We start from the raw sequence: 19,925 nt of genomic DNA on the forward strand, positions 1-19,925 counted from the left end.
GGGCATGGTGGCCCGAGCCTCCGCTCACCAATACATGATGAAGTTGCCCAGAGGTGATCTAGTCGCTACTTGACGCACTGCCCCTCCCACAGCTAGGGTGACAGCACAGACACTAGCCAGAGAGCACCTCATGTGAACAGGTTAGGTAAGTATAGTCACAGGGTTCTGAATGAAACAGCAGGTGGGGAAGGGGATAGAACAGTGGACAGAGCTAAGGATGGGGGATCGGTATGATATACCAACGGTCAGGATGCCGGCTATCAGTATACCGCCAACGGTATACTGGCCAGCAGCAGGGCGAGCACAGAGTCCCCTTGTAGGCTTGCTGTGCTCGCCACATGTTCTATTCCCACTCCATGGGTGTTATGGACACCCACAAGTGGAAATAGCCCCTGTTAGCTGGGATTCCGGCGTCTGTATCCTGACTACCTGCAAATTAAAGGCCCTTACACACGGCCATTTTGAGCTGAAAGCCACTCACTTTTGGTGTTTTGTGCTCAAAACCGCCCAGTGTGGATGCCTCGGCGATGAGCAGTGATCACTGATGCGCACACCCACTTCATCGATGGTATTACCAGCAGATGGACGTCTTTCCATAGTGTCCTGCTATGGAAAGCCGTTCACCCCTCTACTGACATTGCTGGGCAGTGGGAAAATCGCGTTGTGCGTGTGCACTAAGCATTTTCAGCTCGGCGATGTCCGTGATCATTGTTTTTATATATTGTTGTTATATGTCCTTAGCTAACTCGCTACTTCACTACCCTGTCACTATAGGGTAACAGCAGACGGGGTGACATCTGAGAATTGTTATTTCTGCACATGTTTTTATTTTTTCTGTTATACAATTTACCTTGTTGTTGTTGTTATCCTTTATTTATATGGTGCCACAAGGGTTCCGCAGCGCCCAATTACAGAGTACATAAACAAATAAACAGGAAAACAGCAGCTTACAGTTGATGACAGTATAGGACAAGCACAGGGTAAATGAACAGAGTTACATCAGCAGATGACACTGGAATAATTATCAGGTGACAGAAGACTGCTGGATTTGGTGCAGATGAATATTATTAAAGTAAGAAAAGGATAAGCACATGAGGGAAGAGGGTCCTGCTCGTGAGAGCTTACATTCTAAAGGGGAAACCTACTGCAGTTTGTTCATTATCCTGATTTATCCACTGCCACAGAAGTGTCCTCATACGCCTAGCGGTATTTTTTCTTGTACCATATGCCGTGAGATGCCTGGTACGAGTCCCATGCGGTACACTACTGCAATTGTTAATCCCTTATTTCTGTCTGTGTCCAGCAGGTAGTCAGTAAGCCATGGCAGAGGCTGCAGATGAATGGGAACTGAGCAAGGAAAATGTCCAGCCTCTCCGGCAAGGAAGGGATATGTCTACTCTTCAGGAGGTCCTCTCCCAACAAGAAAGCACAATTCACAATGCTGTACAGCAAAAGAAGCAGTAAGTGTGACACTGATGTGACTGGCTGAGTCAGCCTGTTATTTTATTTATATAGTTCTCACTCCAATAAAACTAATGGGCCCTACACACAGCGCGATCCGCCACTGAGCTGCCCGATGACGGATACGGCCGGCGGTCGACCCGGTGACGGGGGGGGGGGGGAGTTTCTTCACTCCCCCCTCCCCTCCCTGTCACCCGGCTCCATAGCAGTGCAGGCAAATATGGACGAGATCGTCCATATTGGCCTGCATGCACAAGCGACGGGGCACCAGCAATGAAAGAGCGCGGGGCTGCACATCGCTGGTGCTGCCACACTGAAAGATATGAACGAGATCGTTAATATCTTTCAGTATTATCGCACAGTGTGTAGGGCCCATTAAGGCTGACCATTGTGTGTTGGTTAGGCTGCAAGTGGTGCTTAAACCTGACACGCGTGAGCTTGCGTCGATGCAGTGACACGTTTACAGCATTGCTGGCATTTGGGGATAAGTCAGAAGGGTGCCATTGCATGGTGGCAGCATTATGAATGTAGCCTTTGCATGGTTTACCCGCCAATGGGTTGTTAGTGTGAATGTGGAGTGGGCATCTGAAGTTTTCTCCTTCCTGATGTCAGCCATAAGCATGTGATGGTGGTGACCATCGTAGTCCTGACATGGAATAGAGAGAGCCTCTTTATCGGTTTGGGAACATTGTTGCTTGCCCACTATTAGTTTCCAATGATCATCCCTACTGCAGTTTGTTCATGATCCTGATTTATCTACTGCCACAGAAGTATCCTCATACGCCTAGCGGTTTTTTGTTTTCTTGTACCATATGCCGCGACATGCCTGGCACGACTCCCATGCTGTGCACTACTGCAATTTTGTGTCTTGGTTCCCAATTAGCTTATTATGTAATTTAAAAAATGTTTCTCTTATGTCCCAGAGGATGCTGGGGTCCACATTAGTACCATGGGGTATAGACAAGTCCACCAGGAGCCATTGGCACTTTAAGAGTTTGAGAGTGTGGGCTGGCTCCTCCCTCTATGCCCCTCCTACCAGACTCAGTTTAAAAAATGTGCCTAGAGGAGCCGGTCACGCTGAAGGAAGCTCCTGAAGAGTTTTCTGCATTTATTTTCTATGTTTGTTATGTTCAGGCAGGGCTAGTTGGCACCTGCCTCATGGGACTTAGGGGGGAAACGGCCCAACCTCTTGAAGGGTTAATGGTCCCGTTCCCCGCTGACAGGACACTGAGCTCCTGAGGGAATTATTCTCAAGCCCCAGCACGGCGAGCGTACAGTCCCGCAGCATGCCACCACCCCTAACAGAACCAGAAGAATGAAGACTGGTGAGTACTGAGCCTGCGTCCCAGCTAGTGGGGTGCTGGCCATTATGGCTGCATGGGGGTATGGAGATGTACGGTTTCAACACGGGGCGGAATGCGTCTCCAGACACAGTACACAACTGCGTCCCCGTACACAGTACTCGTACTGGCACAACAGCCTTAAAACGTTTTTTTTCTATTTTAAGCACCAGATTCCTCAACCAGTATAAAAAATAAAAAAAAAGCTGGAAGACTGCGTGCCATTAAAGGGTCGGGGCTTCACTATGAGAGGATCCAGCAGCTCACCAGTGCCATTTTTCCTCTGCAGTGGACACAGATACAGATGCTGAGAGGACAGGGATGCGCAGCTCCTACAGTGTGACTCCGGATTACCTCAGTGGTACCAGGGGGTCCTAGCAAGGGGGGAGCGACTACAGGTATTAGTGTACCAAGTCCCCTATCGGGGTACTTAGTCTGCAACCCGGCTAAGCTTGGCATTAGCGATAAGGGCGCAGTGGGTGCTGGCTCCAAACGACTGTGTGTCCCTGAAAGGCTCTATGTGGGTTAATTGTGCTTAACCTTTCGTGTGTGTGTGTGCTGTCACATTTGTCAGGCAAAGAGTGTCTCTTGTACCGTAGAGTGTTCCTCTTCACCTGGGGGCTCACTACTGGGTACTCAGGGTTCACAGACTAGCGGGGCTGAACCGGTATGGGTTAATTCTCTTAAGGGCATGATCTCTACTCTTTCTACAAAATTGTCCCGCATTGAGAAATAGATGCAATACTTAAAACAGACTGCGGATGAGTTTATGAACAGAGACTCCATCCCCAAAACAACGTCTCAATACCCTCCCATTTGTCCGCAAAAATGATCTCTGGCCCAAATCCTGCAGTCTGACAGGTCAGACATGGGGGAGGTGGACTCAGAGGGGGTGGGGATGCAGCTCTGTCACAAGGAGTAGAGGCTCTTATAAAGGCTATCAGAAATGTTCTGCATATTCCTGATAAGGTGTCAGAGGAGTGTGGGAAATCTTATTTTAATGTAAAGAAGAAGTCCTCAGTTACTTTTCCTGTGTCAAAAGAATTGAATACCCTGTTTGAAGAACCATGGGTTAATTTTCATAAGAAGTTTCAGATCCCTACAAAGTTGCTCTCATCTTTTCCTTTTCCTCTGCAGGATAGCAAAAAATGGGAAAATCCACTGATAGTGGACGCATCAGTCTCTAGGCTGTCACGTAAAATTGTATTGCCTGTTGCTGGTGCAGCCTTCCTGAAAGACACGGCTGATCATAAAATTGAGACTACATTCAAATCATTGTACACAGCTGCTGGGGTGGCCCAAAGACCCACTATTGCATGTGCGTGGATCACTAAAGCCATTGCTAAATGGTCAGGTAACCTAATTGAGGGGTTAGATTCCTTATCTATGGGGGATGTTGTCTTACTCCTGCAGCATATACTGGACTCTGCAAACTTTATGGTGGAAACCAGAAAGGAAATAGGCGTTCTTAACGCATGCACCACTGCTATGGCAGTGTCGGCACGTATGGGCTTGTGACTACACCAGTGGACTGCTGACGCAAACTCCAGGAAATGCGTGGAAGGCCTACCGTTTATAGGAGAGGCCTTTTTTGGAGATGAATTAGACAAATGGATCTCCACAGCTACTGCGGGTAAGTCTACGTATATTCCTTCCGCATCCCCCCTACCAAGAAGACTTATTCAGCTTCTAAGTTACAGTCCTATCGGACGGCCAAGTTCAAGGGCAAATCCAGAGGTGCTTCTACGTCCTCCAGCGGCGCAAGAGCTAAACCACACAAACCAGCAACAGGCGGTGCTCGGGAACAGAGCTCAGGCACGGCTTTCTCAATGACTTCTGCATGACGGGGGACTGCAATACCTGGAAGGCTGTCAGGTGGGAGCCCGACTACAATTCTTCAGTCAGATCTGGTCAATTTCATGCCAGGATCCCTAGATCTTATTTCCCAGGGATACAGACTGGCGTTCCAAAAGCTCCCACCTCACAGATTCTTCAAATCAGGCTTGCCAGTTTCACAAGAGGCAAATATAACTTTACAGCATGCAATCCAAAAACTGGTACAGACTCGGGTCATTGTTCCAGTTCCACCTCATCTACTAAGCAAGGGGTACTATTCTAATTTGTTTGTAGTACCGAAGCCGGACGGTTCGGTATGACCAATTCTGAACCCTTACGTTTTTGAACCCGTACTTCCGGGTTTTCAAATTCAAGATGGAGTCTCTGAGAGTGGTGATCTCCGGTCTGGAGGAGGGGTAATTCCTGGTGTCTCTTGATATCAGGGATGTGTACTTTCATATTCTTATCTGGCATCTCTCATCAGGCTTATTTCAGGTTTGCACTGCAGGACTGTCACTACCAGTTCCAGGCCCTGCCATTTGGTCTCTCCGCGGCACCGAGGGTGTTCACCAAGGTGATGGCAGACACAATGTTTCTGCTCCAAAAGCAGGGAGTGAACATAATTCCATACCTGGATGATCTCCTGATAAAAGCGCCGTCCAGGGAAAGGTTGCTGGACAGCATTACTCTCTCAACCAAACTCCTCCAGAATCACGGGTAGATTCTGAACCTTCCGAAATCTCACCTAAAGCCAACACGGAGGCTCCCATTCCTGGGAATGATACTGGACACTGAGTCGCAAAAAGTGTTCCTTCCGTTGGAAAAGGCATTGGTAATCTATTCAATGGTTTGGGATGTCTTGAAACCAACCTGGGTGTTGGTACATCTGTGCATTCGCCTTCTAGGTAAAATGGTGGTCTCTTACGAGGCACTTCAATACGGAAGGTTTCTTGCAAGACCCTTCCAGCTCGATCTGTTAGGTAAATAGTCCGGATTGCATCTTCACATGCACCAGAGGATCCGTCTGTTGCCAAAGGTCAGGATCTCCCTTCTGTGGTGACTACAGTCTTCTCACCTCGTCTCAGGATAGAGATTCGGAATTCAGAACTGGATTCTGTTAACCACAGACTCAAGCCTCAGAGGTTGGGGAGCAGTCACTCAATGGGTGCAGTTTCAGGGAAGATGGTCAAGTCAGGAAGTCATCCTTCCAATCAATATTCTGGAACTCGGCCATATACAATGCCCTTCTGCAGGCCTCGCATCTTCTTCAAGATCGGGCTATTCTGGTCCAGTCGGACTATGTGATGGCAGTAACGTACATAAACCGACAGGGCGGAACAAAAAGCAGAGCAGCGATGTCAGAGTTGTCAAGAATTCTCCTCTGGGCAGAAAGAAACGCTGTGGCGTTGTCAGCGATCTTCATTCTGGGAGTAGACAACTGGGAAGACGACTTCCTCAGCAGACACGACCTGCACCCAGGGGAGTGGGGCCTTCACCCGGAAGTGTTCAGGTGCTTGACGAGTCAATGGGGATACCCACAGATCGACATGATGGCCTCTTGTCTCAACAAGAATCTCAGGCGGTATTGTTCCAGGTCGAAAGACCCACAGGTGGTGGCGATAGACGCCCTGACAACTCCATGGGTCTATCAGATGGTGTACGTGTTTCCTCCACTTCCTCTGATCCCAAGAATTCTAAAACAAATAAAAAGGTAAAAGATTCAAGCAATACTCATTGCTCTGGACTGGCCAAGAAAGGCTTGGAGATGCTCCTCGAAGATCCGTGGCCTCTACCTCTTTGCGAGGATCTTCTGCAACAGGGCCCATTCGTCTATCGGGACTTGCTACGTTTGACGGCATGGAAGTTGAACGACTGATTGTAGCCAGGAGAGGGATCCCTAACAAGGTTATTCCGACTAAGGTCCGAGTCTGAAAGGGGGTAACATCTAAACATTACCACCGTATTTGAAAGGTGTGAGAGCAGAACATTTTCTGGGGTGGAATTTCATCTGGGACGTTTTCTGCAGGCAGGCGTGGATGGTTGGCTCCATAAAAGTCCAGATTTCGGCCTTGTCCATTTTCTTTCAGAAACAATTGGCTTTTCTCCCTAAGGTCCAGACATTTTTGAAAGGTGTTCTACACATCCAACCTCCCTTTGTGCCTCCTACGGCACCTTGGGATATCAAAGTGGTGCTGCAGTTCCTCCAGTAGGACTGGTTTGAGCATTTACAGGAGGTGGATGTAAAAGATCTTACGTGGAAGACAGTCACACTGTTGGCCTTTGCTTCAGTAAGACGTGTTGGAGCTGGGGGCTTTGTCTCACAAAAGTCTCTATTTAATTTTCCATGGGGACAGAGCTGAACTCAGAACTCATCAGCAATTTCTTCCTAAAGTGATGCCCACATCAACCAACCTTTTGTGGTTCAGGTTGTCACCGACACCTCTGCTACTTCAGTCTTTGGATGTTGTAAGGGCTTTGAAAGTGTATGTGAACAGAACAGCTCGTCACAGAAAGACTGACTCGCTGTTTGTTCTTTATGATCCCAATAAGATTGGGTGTCCTGCTTCAAAGCAGACAATTTCACGCTGCATCAGACTTACTATCCAGCATGCTTATTCCACAGCAAGTTTGCAGTGTCTAAAATCTGTACAGGCCCACTCTACTAGGTCGGTGGGTTCTTCCTGGGCGACTGCCCGGGGTGTTTCGGCTTTACAGCTCTGCCGAGCAGCTACGTGGTCTGGTTCGAACACGTTTTCTAAGTTCTACAAGTTCGATACTTTGGCCTCTGAGGACCTTCCGTTTGGTCAATTAGTTCTGCAGGAACCTCGGCACTCTCCCACCTGGTTTGGGAGCTTTGGCACATTCCCATAGTACTAAATAGACCCCAGTATCCTCTAGGACGTAAGAGAAAATAGGATTTGAATTACCTACCGGTAAATCCTCCTATTGTAGTCCATAGAGGATACTGGGCGCCCGCCCAGTGCTTTGTTCTTCCTGCACTGTTACTTGGTTAAGTAATTTTGGATCAGCCATTGCTGTTCCTGTTTCAAGTTTGGTTAGCTTGGCTTTCCGTGTGTGTGTATTTGGAATCTCACCACTATCCTTATCTATCCTTTTCTCGAAGTATGTTCGTCTCCTCGGGCACAGTTTCCTAGACTGAGTGTGGTAGGAGAGGCATAGAGGGAGGAGCCAGCCCACACTATCAAATTCTGAAAGTGCCCATGGCTCCTAGTGGACCCGTCTATACCCCATGGTACTACAAACGGATTTACCGGTAGGTATTTTAAAATCCTATATTTTATTTATTTATTTTTTTAATTTAATTTTTTCTTCCATTCCCAATAGGTCCTTTGAGTTGGAACTTCGTTTTTACACTGGAGACGATCCCTTGGATGTGTGGGACAGGTATGGGGATTGGATTTAGAAAGTAAAATCTTTTTTGTTCTCTTACAGATAGTACTAAATGGTTTTTAACTCTTTTCAGAGAGGAATACAACTAACTGTTGCAAACAATTTTTAATTTCTGTTTTTAAGTTGTTGACGTTTCAGCAGTTGCACTTCATTACATGTGTCATCGCGCTCTCTCGGTTTGAATTTGGTCTGCCAGGTATCAAAATGAAACATCAGCGTGACCGTAGGATCACAAGATCCTAAGTGTTTTAGTCGCATTAATGCCATTTTAAACTTGATTCCTAAACTTCACTACTTTCTAAGGATGGTTACAAGTGTGTTTAAACAATCAACTGTAACCATCTAGGTATTAAGGATATCCATATTGAGCACAGGTATGATTTAATTTAGTACCTCAGTCAACTTGATTTAACCATCTGGACTCGTACATTGTCATCCTTTAATACCTGGACTGTAATGGTGGAGTTTGGGGAAACTGCATTGGTGCTTAACATCAATGACATTGAGCACTTAATGGTTTGCACCCATTGATGGACATCTCTGCTGTTGGTAACTGCAGCTGTCAGACCTTAGTTTTTTGCACCAAGGAGGGGAAAATACATTGCTCCTCTAAGCCATTTTTTGAGACCCATCGGATCTCCGATATCGGTGCCAAAACTTCGATGGTTAACCACCAATGGCCTTCCCTATCCTCTTCTGGCATGCTTAGTAATCATGACAAAAATGATGCTCCTCAAAAAAATCTAAGTTAATAGTATTTATCGGATCAATCTATAACATTCTCTGTTTGGAAGATGGTAAGGAATACATCTACCAAACAGGTATAATTAGTAATCATGATTTAGAAAGAGGGGGGAAAAAAAGATTCGGATCACATTTTAAAACAAACCTGCTGAAAATCCTGACTGCAAATGACCACGATCAGTACAAGTTTGAGAACATTGGCTGGATCCTATTGTGTCTCCCAGCTTCTGTATGAGAAGATAGAAGTGTAGCGGAGTCTAGCATAGTGCTGAAGTGAAGGAAGGATGCACATAGTTAAACTTTAAGTTAGACTTCATGAGAAAAGAGATCTTTGTTTTTCTATACTAGGTATATAAAATGGGCGGAACAGGCTTTCCCCCAGGGTGGTAAAGAGAGCAATCTGTCCCCACTGCTGGAGAGGGCTGTCAAGATATTTCACCAGGAGCAGCGATATTATGGAGATTTTCGTTACCTTAACATCTGCCTCAAATTTGTAAGTATGAGATGCTGGAAAATGTATTTCTTGTTTTTTTTCCCCCCCCTCTCTAATAAAGCTTTAGTGGGGGCAAATTTTCCAAAAGAAAAATTTTTATTTTACAAATTGCATTGATGGCTTTTTTTCTTATGTCCTAGGGGATACTGGGAATCCATTTAGTACCATGGGGTATAGACTGGTCCACTTGGAGCCATGGGCACTATAGAAGTTTGATTACATGTGCTGGTTACCCTGTCTATGCCCCTCCTACCAGACTCGGTTTAGAAAATGTGCCAGACAGAACAGGTCACATCTCTGGAAGCTCCTGAAGAGCTTTCTGCGTTTATTTTATCTGTTAGTTATTGTCAGGCAGGACTGGATGGCACCAGCCTGCCTGCTGGAGGTAGGGAGGGGTGTGGTGGAATACCCCACCCCACTAAGGGTTAATGGTCCTGTTCACCGATGACGGTACGCCAGTTCCTGGGGGAACTATTCACAAGCCCCACCACGGCGAGCGTACATTCCTGCAGCACGCTGCCACCCCTAACGGAGACAGAAGTGGTGAGTACTAAGCCGGCATCCCGTTAGTGGGTCACGTGCCATTATGGTGGCATAAGGGTACGGAGATGCACGGCTTCTAACGGGGTGGACTGTGTCTCCATACTTAGTACACAGTATGTGTACACAGTACCCAGACTGGCATTGCAGCTTAAAAGGATGCTTACTCCATTTTATGCACTTAGAAACACAGTGCCAGTATGAAGAAGAACGGGAAGACCGTGCGCCATTGAAGGGCCGGAGCTTCACTATGAGCAGATCCAGCAACTCACAGGCGCCATTTTACCCTACAGCAGGGATGCGCAGCTGCTCCAGAGATCCTCCAGATTAACTCAGTGGTAGCAGGGGGGAACTTTATACTTGTGTACTAAGTCCCTAACCTAGGTACTTAGTCTGTGACCCGGCTAAGCTTGGCTTTAGCGATAAGGGCGCTGTGTGCTGGTTTTTTAACCTCTCTCGGGAAGGGCTCCTTGTGGGTTAATTGTGCTTTAACCTTTTTCTGTGTGTGCTGTTACTACTGCAGTATGTCAGGCAAAGAGCGTGTATCGTGCAAGGCACAGTGTTCCCCTTCTCCAGAGGGTTCACTAGTGTGTACTCAGTGTAGTATCCCATCTCGGGCTAGTGGCACGGAGCTAGCATGGCTGAACTCCATTCAGGGGATGATTTCCACCTTCTCTACTAAATTATCTTGTAATGAGAAAGAGACGTAATACTTAAAACAGTCTGTGACTGAGTTTATGCAAAAGGACTCGGTACTCAGACCAGCGTCTCAGTCCCCTACCATTTGTCCGCAAAAACGTACTTTGACCCATATTCTGTATTCTGACTGATAATGAGTGGTCAGAAATGGAGGAAGATGAGGTTGACCTAGAGGTAGGGGAGGGTACTCTGTCGCGAGTTGTTGCGGCTCTCATAGATTCTATAAGGGAAGTCCTAAATATTCCTGATAAGGTGACAGAGGTGTGTGAGGAATCTTTCTTTAATGTGAAGAAAAAATCCTCAGCCACTTCTCCTGTGTCAAAGGAACTAAATACCCTGTTTGAAGAATTGTGGGTTAATCCAGATAAGAAATGTCAAATTCCTAGGCGGTTATTATCATCTTTTCTGCAGCAGGGTACACTGGGGTTCCACAGGGAATAACATCGGGCTGTAGAATTGGGTCTTGATCCGAGGCACAAACAGGCTAAAAGCTTTGACTATTCCCAAGATGCACAGTGCCGCCTCCTCTATAACCCCGCCTTTGTACACAAGAGCTCAGTTTGTAAGTTTTTTGTTTAGAAGAAAGGGCCGCAGCACAGGCACTTAAAAGTGCTATATGTCAGTCTGACATATCGTGCTGCGGCTCCCTCACCTCCCCCCCCCCCCCCCCCAGTGGCGCTGTATACTCCCGCGCCCTGGTTTCCGGGTACTTACAGCGGAGGGATATGGTTTCTCTTCAGGCACACACTTAATGGCCGCCGCTCCCCAGGATCGTGTGGCCTCATTACAGGGAGGAGGTAAGAGGGTCCACCAGGTGGGACCTGCTGAAAATATCAATCCTCTGCGGTCTCTAGGAGACGGGCCGCGTGCGCTCGCGCGGACGCTGTGGCCGTACAGGGACCCCACTAGACCACCAGAGCAAGGGGCACAGGTCAGATTACCTCAGAATCCAGTTTAATAGGCCCCCTAGTACCCAGTGGTGAAGTCCAGCAAAGGGATAAGGCTCTGACCTGTAGCCCCTCCCCCAGGCGCCATTTACTGCAAATGTTCCCGCCCTGGAGCTGCATCTCTGTCTCCCTCACTCCCTGTCAGCGTTTGGGCGCCATTACACACATGCTGAGCTGATTCTGGGACTGCTGGGCAATGTCTCCTCTGTAAAGCCACCTGCATCATCAGCGCTGTGCATTTACAGGACACAAGTATTCTGCATGTCATTTAGACAGTGTTAGTTAAGAACAAGTGCATTACTACAGGGATAGTTAGTACAAGTACCCTGTGATATATATCCAGTCTTTACTGCGCATTGTTCTATCTATCTATCTATCCTAGTTTGTACTTGGTATTGCTAGTCCAGTGCAGTTTTATTGCTGGTAATTTTCTGCATTGTATATGTGACTGTGTGCCAATAGCTGCTGTGTGATCTCTATTTCGTGTATCCCACACATATTACTATCCCTATATTCTGTACCCTGAGGGGGCTAAGTGCGCTAGGGTCCTCATAAATATAGTGTTTCACAGGATATACTACTTTGGTATTTTTCTCTGTTTTACAGTCACCACATACCTCTTAAATCCTCTGTTTGTTCTCTGCTTTGCAGTCACACTATACAGGTTTTTTTTGTCAGGTACTTTGTCTGCTTATATTGTACTGTTACACCCTAAGATCACGCTTACATATATTGTCTGCCAAACAGGGTGGTCGGTCTATGGCTGATCTTGCACCATGCAGTGCTGATGCCACGGATTACTCGGAGGAAAACATAGCATCTGAGGGTTCAGGTACTGGGGGTTCTATACCCCCTGGTCAGTCTGCAGCAACGGAGGCAAATCAAGACCTACCTTGGGCTGCTTTCTCTAATTTACTGACTACACTAGTAACTAGACTTGCGCCCCCTATGGAACCTCCTCTGCCATTACAGCCACATATTGTCCCTGCAGTTAATCCACCATGGGCAGATACTCTGACATCTCAGTTACAGCAATTAAATCAGTCTCTGGCTAAGCAAAATCCTGAGTCTCGCACCTCTAATACAAAGGGGTCATATAAGCGGGCCATTACTTCCTCACAATCCACACATGTTTCGATACTTCATCCGATGAAGATGGCGCTTACACTGACCCTTCAGACACTGATGCAGATGCTTCTGATAGGGAATCTCCTGATGTTCTTGACCACTTAAAGGCTATCAGGCTGATTCTTCAAATTGATGATGACTAAGAACCTCCAACTACCTCTAAGAAACCAGATAAGTTTAAACGTCAGAAGGTTACTAAATTAGTTTTACCTCATTCTGACCACTTGGTTGACATTCGTCAGGAATCCTGGGAAAATCCAGGAAAGAAATTTGCTCTCTCTAAAAAGATGCTAGCCTGTTATCCCCTCGCTGCAGAGTTAAGTAAAAATTGGGAAACCACCGCCGGTGGATTCGCAAGTCGAACATCTGGTGGTGCCTTCTGCTCTGCCTGTCACTACCGTATCCTCGTTAAAGGAACCGACGGATAAGCGTGTGAAGGGTTGCTTGAAGTACATTTACACTCTTGCTGGAGCTGTACATAGGCCTACTATTGCGGCCTCTTGGGCTGCTAAGGCTATAGAGGCCTGGGTTCAGGAAGTTGAAGCGGAACTACCGTCGGATTTTCCTGGTGAAGCTAGACAGTCTTTCATACATTATTACAGCCTCTCATTATAATCAGGAGGAGGCATCTGATGCAGGTATCCTGGCGGCTAAAGCATCTACTACGTATATTCTGGTTAGCCGGGTCCTCTGGTTGCGGTCCTGGTCCATAGATATGGACTTTAAAAAGACCTTGGAGGTGATTCTTTTTTGTGAAGATCTCAACAAGATTGTTGCTGACTTAGCTTCAACTAAGTCTGCATGTCTGCCTAGTACTTTTCCTCCGGCTCCTGAGTACTTCGTTTCGTTCCCTTCGACCTCCAGTTAAAGCAAAGAGTCAGGCGTAACCGAAACAGGCTTGCACTTCCAAAACCTCTAAGCCCAAACCTAAACGTGCCTGGGCTGCCCGTCCGGCCTGCTTCCAAAACAGACAAGCCTGCTGCATGACTAGACGGGGCTACCCCTGGGGTATCTTAGGGGGGGAAGCCGACTTCTACGGTTTGCACAGGCTTGGTTACAGATCACTTCGGACCCCTGGGTAAGGGAAGTCGTCATAGATACGCTATTTCTTTCAAGAAACGTCCCCCTCGCCAGTTTTGTTCAACAAACATCCTTTTGGATCCGATAAAAGCAAAAACTCTCTCCATTTGGTGGTGCAATCTCTCCTGGATACAGGAGTGATGGTACCGGTGCGCCTGCTTTAGAGAGGCAGGGTGTATTATTCCACGCTGTTCCTAGTCCCGAAACTGAATGGGTCCTCTTTGCCTATTCTCAACCACAAGTCTTTGAACAAACATGTGAAAGTTTCCAAATTCTGTATGGAAACGCTTTTCTCTATTGTTCTGGCTTTGGAGCCCAAGACTATATGGTATCCCTGGACATGCAGGATGCTTACCTGCATATTCCTATTGCAGTGTCTCATCAGCATTACCTGCGGTTTGCTATTGGCAGCCTACATTTTCAGTTTCATGCCTTACCTTTCGGTCGGACTACGGCTCCAAGAATTTTCACCAAGGTCATGACGGCTGTACTGTGCTGTCAGGGTATCAGGATCCTGCCATATCTGGACGACTGGTTGATCCTGGCGAACTCTCCAGAGGTTCTCCTCTGTCATCTGGAACTGACGGTTCAATTTCTGCAAGCCCACTGGTGGCTCATCAACTGGAAGAAATCTTTACTGGTCCCTGCTCAGAGCATGGTGCAACTGGGAGCACTATTGGACACCCACAATCGGCGATTGTTTTTGTCTCCGGGAAAAAATCCTGAAACTTCAGGACAGGATAAGATGCTTCTTGTGTCGCCCACGTCTGTCGATGCACTCGGCGATGCAAGTACTAGGCCTCATGGTGTCGACATGGTAGAGTACGCTCAATTTCATTCCCGCCCCCTGCAGAGGTTGATACTCTCCAAGTGGGACGGCCTGCCTCACCGGATCAGGATCCACATAATCTCCTTGACTCTGGAAGTCCGCTTGTCGCTGTGCTGGTGGCTACAGGACCAGCAACTGAGCAGGGGTTGTCCCTTCTGGATCTCCAACTGGGTCCTTCTGACGATGGATGTCGGGCTGGGGTGCGGTGTTGGAGCAGCACTCTCTTCAGGGTTGGTGGACCAGGGCGGAATCTCTCCTCCTGATAAACATTCTGGAATTGCGGGCAGTGTTCAATGCGTTGACACTAGCCCTGCTTCTAGTACAGAACAGGCCTTTTCAAGTACAGTCAGACAACGCCACCACGGTGGCGTACATAAATCATCAAGGCGGCACTCGAAGCCGCATGGCAATGAAGGAGGTATCAAAAATCCTTTGTTGGGCGGAACGCCATCTGCCAGCCATATCGGCAGTGTTCATTCCGGGAGTCCTCAACTGGGAAGCGGACTTCCTCAGTCGTCTGGACGTACACATCGGAGAGTGGAGTCTTCATCCGGAAGTCTTTCAACTCCTAGTGGACAAGTGGGGCCTACCAGATGTAGACCTGATGGCATCTCTGCACAATCACAAGGTTTCCGGTCTTCGGAGCAAGTACAAGGGATCCTCAAGCAGCGTTCGTGGACGCAATGACAATTCCATGGAACTTTCGGCTGCCATACGTGTTCCCTCCAGTTTCACTCCTGCCCAGGGTACTACGGAAGTTCAAGCAAGAAGGAGGAATACTACTTCTAATAGCTCAAGCGTGGCCCAGACTGCATTGGTTCTCAGACCTATGCTAATTATTCCTTTATGACTTCTATTTTAAGACTAAGGGGGACATGTACTAAGCAGTGATAAGAGCGTAGAAGCGAGCCAGTCAAGTGCCCAAGTCAACCAATCAGCACTGAAGTAACGTGTATAATTTTGCATTCTATAAAATTATACAGAGCTGATTGGTTGATAGGGCAAACTTCTCCACTGGCTCGCTTCTCCGCTCTTATCACTGCTTAGTAAGGGATACTGGGGTCTTAGTACGATGGGGTCCTGAGGAGCCAGTGCATTTTTAATTTCTTCAACTGGGTGTGCTGGCTCCTCCCCTGTATGCCCCCTCCCACAGCCAGTTTAGAACAAAAGTGCACTCAGGAGAGGATACACACTCTGGAGCTCCAGAGGAATATTTCTTCAGTTTATTTTAAACGGTATGCTGTTTGAGCATAAGGGATGCTGGGTGCCCTCCTCAGTGCATTGACTTTTCTGCGGGTTTTTTTCTTATTTGAAGGTTTCCCTGTTCAGCTGTTGCTGTTTTGTTACTATCCGTTGCTGGTCGGTTTATTTTGTGGTGTGTGAATCTCAGCACTCCTTGTTAGGTTCCTTCTCTCAAGTATGTCCATTCTTCACAGTTTTACCTAGACTGGCTGTAGGAGGGGGCCTAGAGGGGAGGAACCAGCACACCCAGTTGAAGAAGTTTAAAGTTCACCAGCTCCTTTGGATCCCATCTATACCCTGTTGTACTAAGACCCCAGTATCCCTTATGGACTACGAGAAAAGGATTTACCGGTATGTAATTAAAATCCTATCTATTTTTTTTTGTTCATGGCTAATCATGTTTTTTTGTTCTTATTCTGCCAGGCAAATTTCTGCACCGAGCCCATAGATTTGTACAGCTACTTGCACAGCCAAGGGATCGGTATCCTACATGCTTTGCTCTACGTCACCTGGGCAGAAGAGCTTGAAGCCCGGGGCAATTACAAGAAAGCAGACTCAATTTTTCAGGAGGGCATAAATTGCAGAGCTGAACCCCTGGAGAAACTGGAGGCCCATCACAAGTAAGAGGTCCAAAAACCGCTATTGAGCCTTTTGTAGTAGCCAGTTGGCAATGCGGATTGCTGTGCTGGACCATGATAAATGTTCTACTTTTTTACCTAAAGCAAGTGAAAGGGAATATTGGTTATTATGCATGGGTTTACTTTAAAATTAGTTTTTTTTTTTTTTTTTTCTTCTACAGTAGTTATGACAATGTAGTGCATTAGCTGTTCTTTCTAATCTTTTCTCTGCATATTTGCCTTTAAATAATGACCGTTCTGTATAACTGTCTATTCCGATAGAATACACAAAGCAACTGGTGTTTTTTAGGGATGTATGTGATGGTATGTATTCAATATCCAGACAGCATACCAGCGCCGGAATTCCGACACCTATTCTCCCACTTGGAGAGCAACAACACCCCTGGAGGGAGATAAATAGCACAGCACTCCACCGTGCCCGCAGCGTGGCGAGTGCAACAAGCCCCGCAGCATTCCGGCATCCCGCGTTCTGGATTCTGGCCGCCGGGATGATGGGTGCCGGTATATCGATACTAACTAGCTGGTGATAACGAAGATCTTCTATTTAAGCTTATCAAAGCAATAAATCTTTTCCTTTTTGTTCAAATTAACAATAAAATATCACCAGGACAGATGAGTAAGTCTGCTTCCCGGTTATACAAGTCCCAGGATTGAGGTTCCAACCACTGAGTGTATATTTTAATATATAGAATCCAAAGAGTTTAAACCTAGGCAAGTGCTGATACTACTTTCAGTGTATTGAATTTATTTTCAAGTACACATTTTTTAGTTATCCTTTTCAGGTGTGTATTGTGCAGCTTATACTCCTTCTACATCCTATAGCCAAGAGTACCTTGTCTACCCTAGAATAACACAATGTTAATAGTGCCTCGTCATCTTAGCTCCTCAGTATAATGCTTTGCACCTTCTTTTGCAGGCAGTTCCAGGCTCGGGTCTCCCGTCGGGTGTTACAAGGAATCACAGAGGATGCAGACAATGGGGACTCTAACCTACCTGAACCACAACGCAGTTCATTGGTGGATTTAAAAGCAAGAGGGAAGAATAAAGCAAGAGCTCCAGTCAGCCGCGTAGGAGATGCTGTAAGATGTAGGTCCAGCTGTTGGCATTAATGGAAGGTTGAATTCAGTTTCTGTACATAAAGCATCTGACGTAGGCAATACAGATTATTCTTTGTGGTTTTAACATTTTAATAAGCTGTTAAAAGCCACAAGGGAGGTGGCCAATTGCTTTAAAAAAAATACTTTAAACATAGTGTCCAGCCTATGGAATATACTCGCTCATTTGAGTGCATTGTTCTCCGTAGTTCTGCAGAATTAGGTTTCAGTATTTCTCACTTACTGATCCCTGGAGATGGAAAGATAGTTCTGCAAGAAATTTGTTGCTGTTCTAGTTCTGGAGCATTAAAGATGGCTCATCCTCAAGGATCTCAATATACGGGTTGCTGATGAGCTCTCACTCCTTTGCCAAGACCTTCTGTGAAGAATTAATTCTCTGGGCTTAGCACAATTAATTCCTTCTGCCACACATAAAAGTGCGGACACTCTTGATCTGGTCTTTCCCGATTGAATTAGAAGTCTCTGACCTAAAAATAAACAGTCACGTGGTCAGAGCACCACTCAATTTTATTCTCCGTTGCAATCCCTCAAATTAGATCTTTCCTTCTTTGTCCACTAGGGGGCACATGAGTGCGAACGCTCTATATAGGGCTGGCTGGTAGCAGGTAGGCACCTAAAGTACCCAGCAGGCCTTGCCTCCCAGTCCCCTATATCCTGCCGCCAGGCCCTTCTTTTGGTGCGGCAAGGAGCAGGCACCTGTCGTTTTTTCTCTGTCCTCCATCTGGGGGACGCTGCGCCGTTACTTGTGGGTTAGAGGTGTGTGGTAGTGGAGATTGGCACAGAACTATCAAAAGCTGACTCCTCCCCCCTCTAACCCCTCCCATCTCCTTCCTGCTCAGCCCTGATCAGTTTTAGTTTTGTGCCTGTGGAGTACAGACACAGTTTTGATTTCTCTTTAGGAATTTTTTTTTTTTTTTTATTATTTCTTCTTTCACAAATACCTAGTCCCTGTTTACAGGTGACGGGTATAACAGTGGAAGGGGTTAGTATCCCATTCCAGACTGCTGCAGGGAGGCCACTATACCTTCGGTCACTGGGGCCTTCAGAGAGAGAAAGAGAGAAGACAGCAGCATCAGGTACTGGACAGCCACAATCTGTCATTGACAGTATTGGGCTGTCCCTATTTCCTATTATTAATGTCCCTATTTCCTGTTATTAATGGTGAATTTATTGGGACTACCAAACTCCTCCTCCCCTCCCTCCCCCCCCCCCGAGCGCGCGATCACCCACAGACAGCACGGAGGCTGATCTGGGGTGAAATGTGAGGTGGAGGACTGTGTTAGGTCCGGGAGGGTGTTATTCACTCCCTGGACCGTTACTTGGCTGCCGTGACAACCGCTCTGTGTAGCGGCGCACGGGAGCCGAACTTCCGGTTTTTGACGAGATGAGAATGACGTCAGGCGGGCAGAGCCGTCTTCCCGCTCAGCTCTGCCCGCGCGCGCGCACGGCTGGTCACGGCGCCATCTTCTCTGCCTGCACACAGGGGACGCTGTGCTACGGAGGAGGATTACATACACAGGGGGATAAAAACCGCAAGTATAAAAGGGGGGGAGGGGGATCACAGTGTCTCCTCTAGTCTGGTGGCTAGAGCAGCATATTAACAAAGAGCAAGTCTAGTGGGTTGAATCTCAGATATTTTTTAACACAACTTGGGGGACATAGTTCACCAGAGTAAAGATGACCAGCAAGCCAGAGAAACCTACTAAGGGAAAAACAACCTCAGTGGTTTATTTCTCATGTTCACAATGTGGCACAAAGCTGGCTAAGGGGAGTGCTGACGCAGGGACCCTCTGTACATCATGCTCTGGTGCACCAGCGGCAGATCAGCAGGGCAGATCCACAGATCAGTCAATGCCCCCTTGGGTCAAGGCCATGGTGGACGCAATTTCAGATTTGCGTCAGTCAAGGTCGGAAGCAGCTTTGGCCCAGACTCAGGTGGAACCGCTGTGGGCCCAGAATATGGGAAAATGTCTCACTGATTTGACTCAGTCTGTAAATAAATTTGTAAGTTCGGCCAGTAGTTCGGCGGCTTCTAAGCGAACGCAGCCGTTACCCGCTATTGCATTTCCAGGAGAGGAGTTGGATACTCTGACATCTCCATTGGAAGAAGGGGAGGTAGATCCTGAAGGGGACGAAAATTCGGCTTGGGAAGATGAGGATTTATCTACTAATTCAGGTGTTAGGCTACTAATAGAAGCCATTCGTCAGACCCTTAATATTCAGGATGAGGCAGTAGCCGAGACTTCTTCCTCTTTCTTTAAACGACAGAAGAGACAGGTTACTGCGTTCCCTTCTTACTCGCACTTTGCGGATATTTTAAAAGAACCCTGGCTAAAACCGGATTCCCGTTTCCAGGCGCCTAAAAAGTTAAAGTTTCTATATCCTTTTACAGAAGAGGATACAACAATTTGGGAAACCGCCC

General features: G+C 47.1%; 1 protein-coding gene across 5 annotated transcripts in view; it reads left to right on the forward strand.

Annotated features, from left to right (window-relative positions):
* Positions 1 to 19,925, forward strand: part of BUB1B (BUB1 mitotic checkpoint serine/threonine kinase B) — a 168,526-nt gene that overhangs the window by 10,088 nt on the left and 138,513 nt on the right. For 3 of the 5 annotated variants that reach the window (XM_063947507.1, XM_063947510.1, XM_063947511.1), the window contains exons 2-6: positions 1,304 to 1,460; positions 7,983 to 8,042; positions 9,141 to 9,285; positions 16,174 to 16,370; positions 17,305 to 17,474. In XM_063947507.1, the coding sequence (XP_063803577.1) occupies positions 1,321 to 1,460; positions 7,983 to 8,042; positions 9,141 to 9,285; positions 16,174 to 16,370; positions 17,305 to 17,474 (712 nt within the window). In that variant the 5' untranslated portion in view covers positions 1,304 to 1,320. The remainder of the gene's footprint in view (positions 1 to 1,303; positions 1,461 to 7,982; positions 8,043 to 9,140; positions 9,286 to 16,173; positions 16,371 to 17,304; positions 17,475 to 19,925) is intronic. The other 2 variants (XM_063947509.1, XM_063947508.1) reach the window with 1 other exon arrangement.

This window comes from Pseudophryne corroboree, chromosome 12, assembly GCF_028390025.1.
Source record: "Pseudophryne corroboree isolate aPseCor3 chromosome 12, aPseCor3.hap2, whole genome shotgun sequence".
Classification (NCBI taxonomy): Eukaryota; Metazoa; Chordata; class Amphibia; order Anura; family Myobatrachidae; genus Pseudophryne; species Pseudophryne corroboree.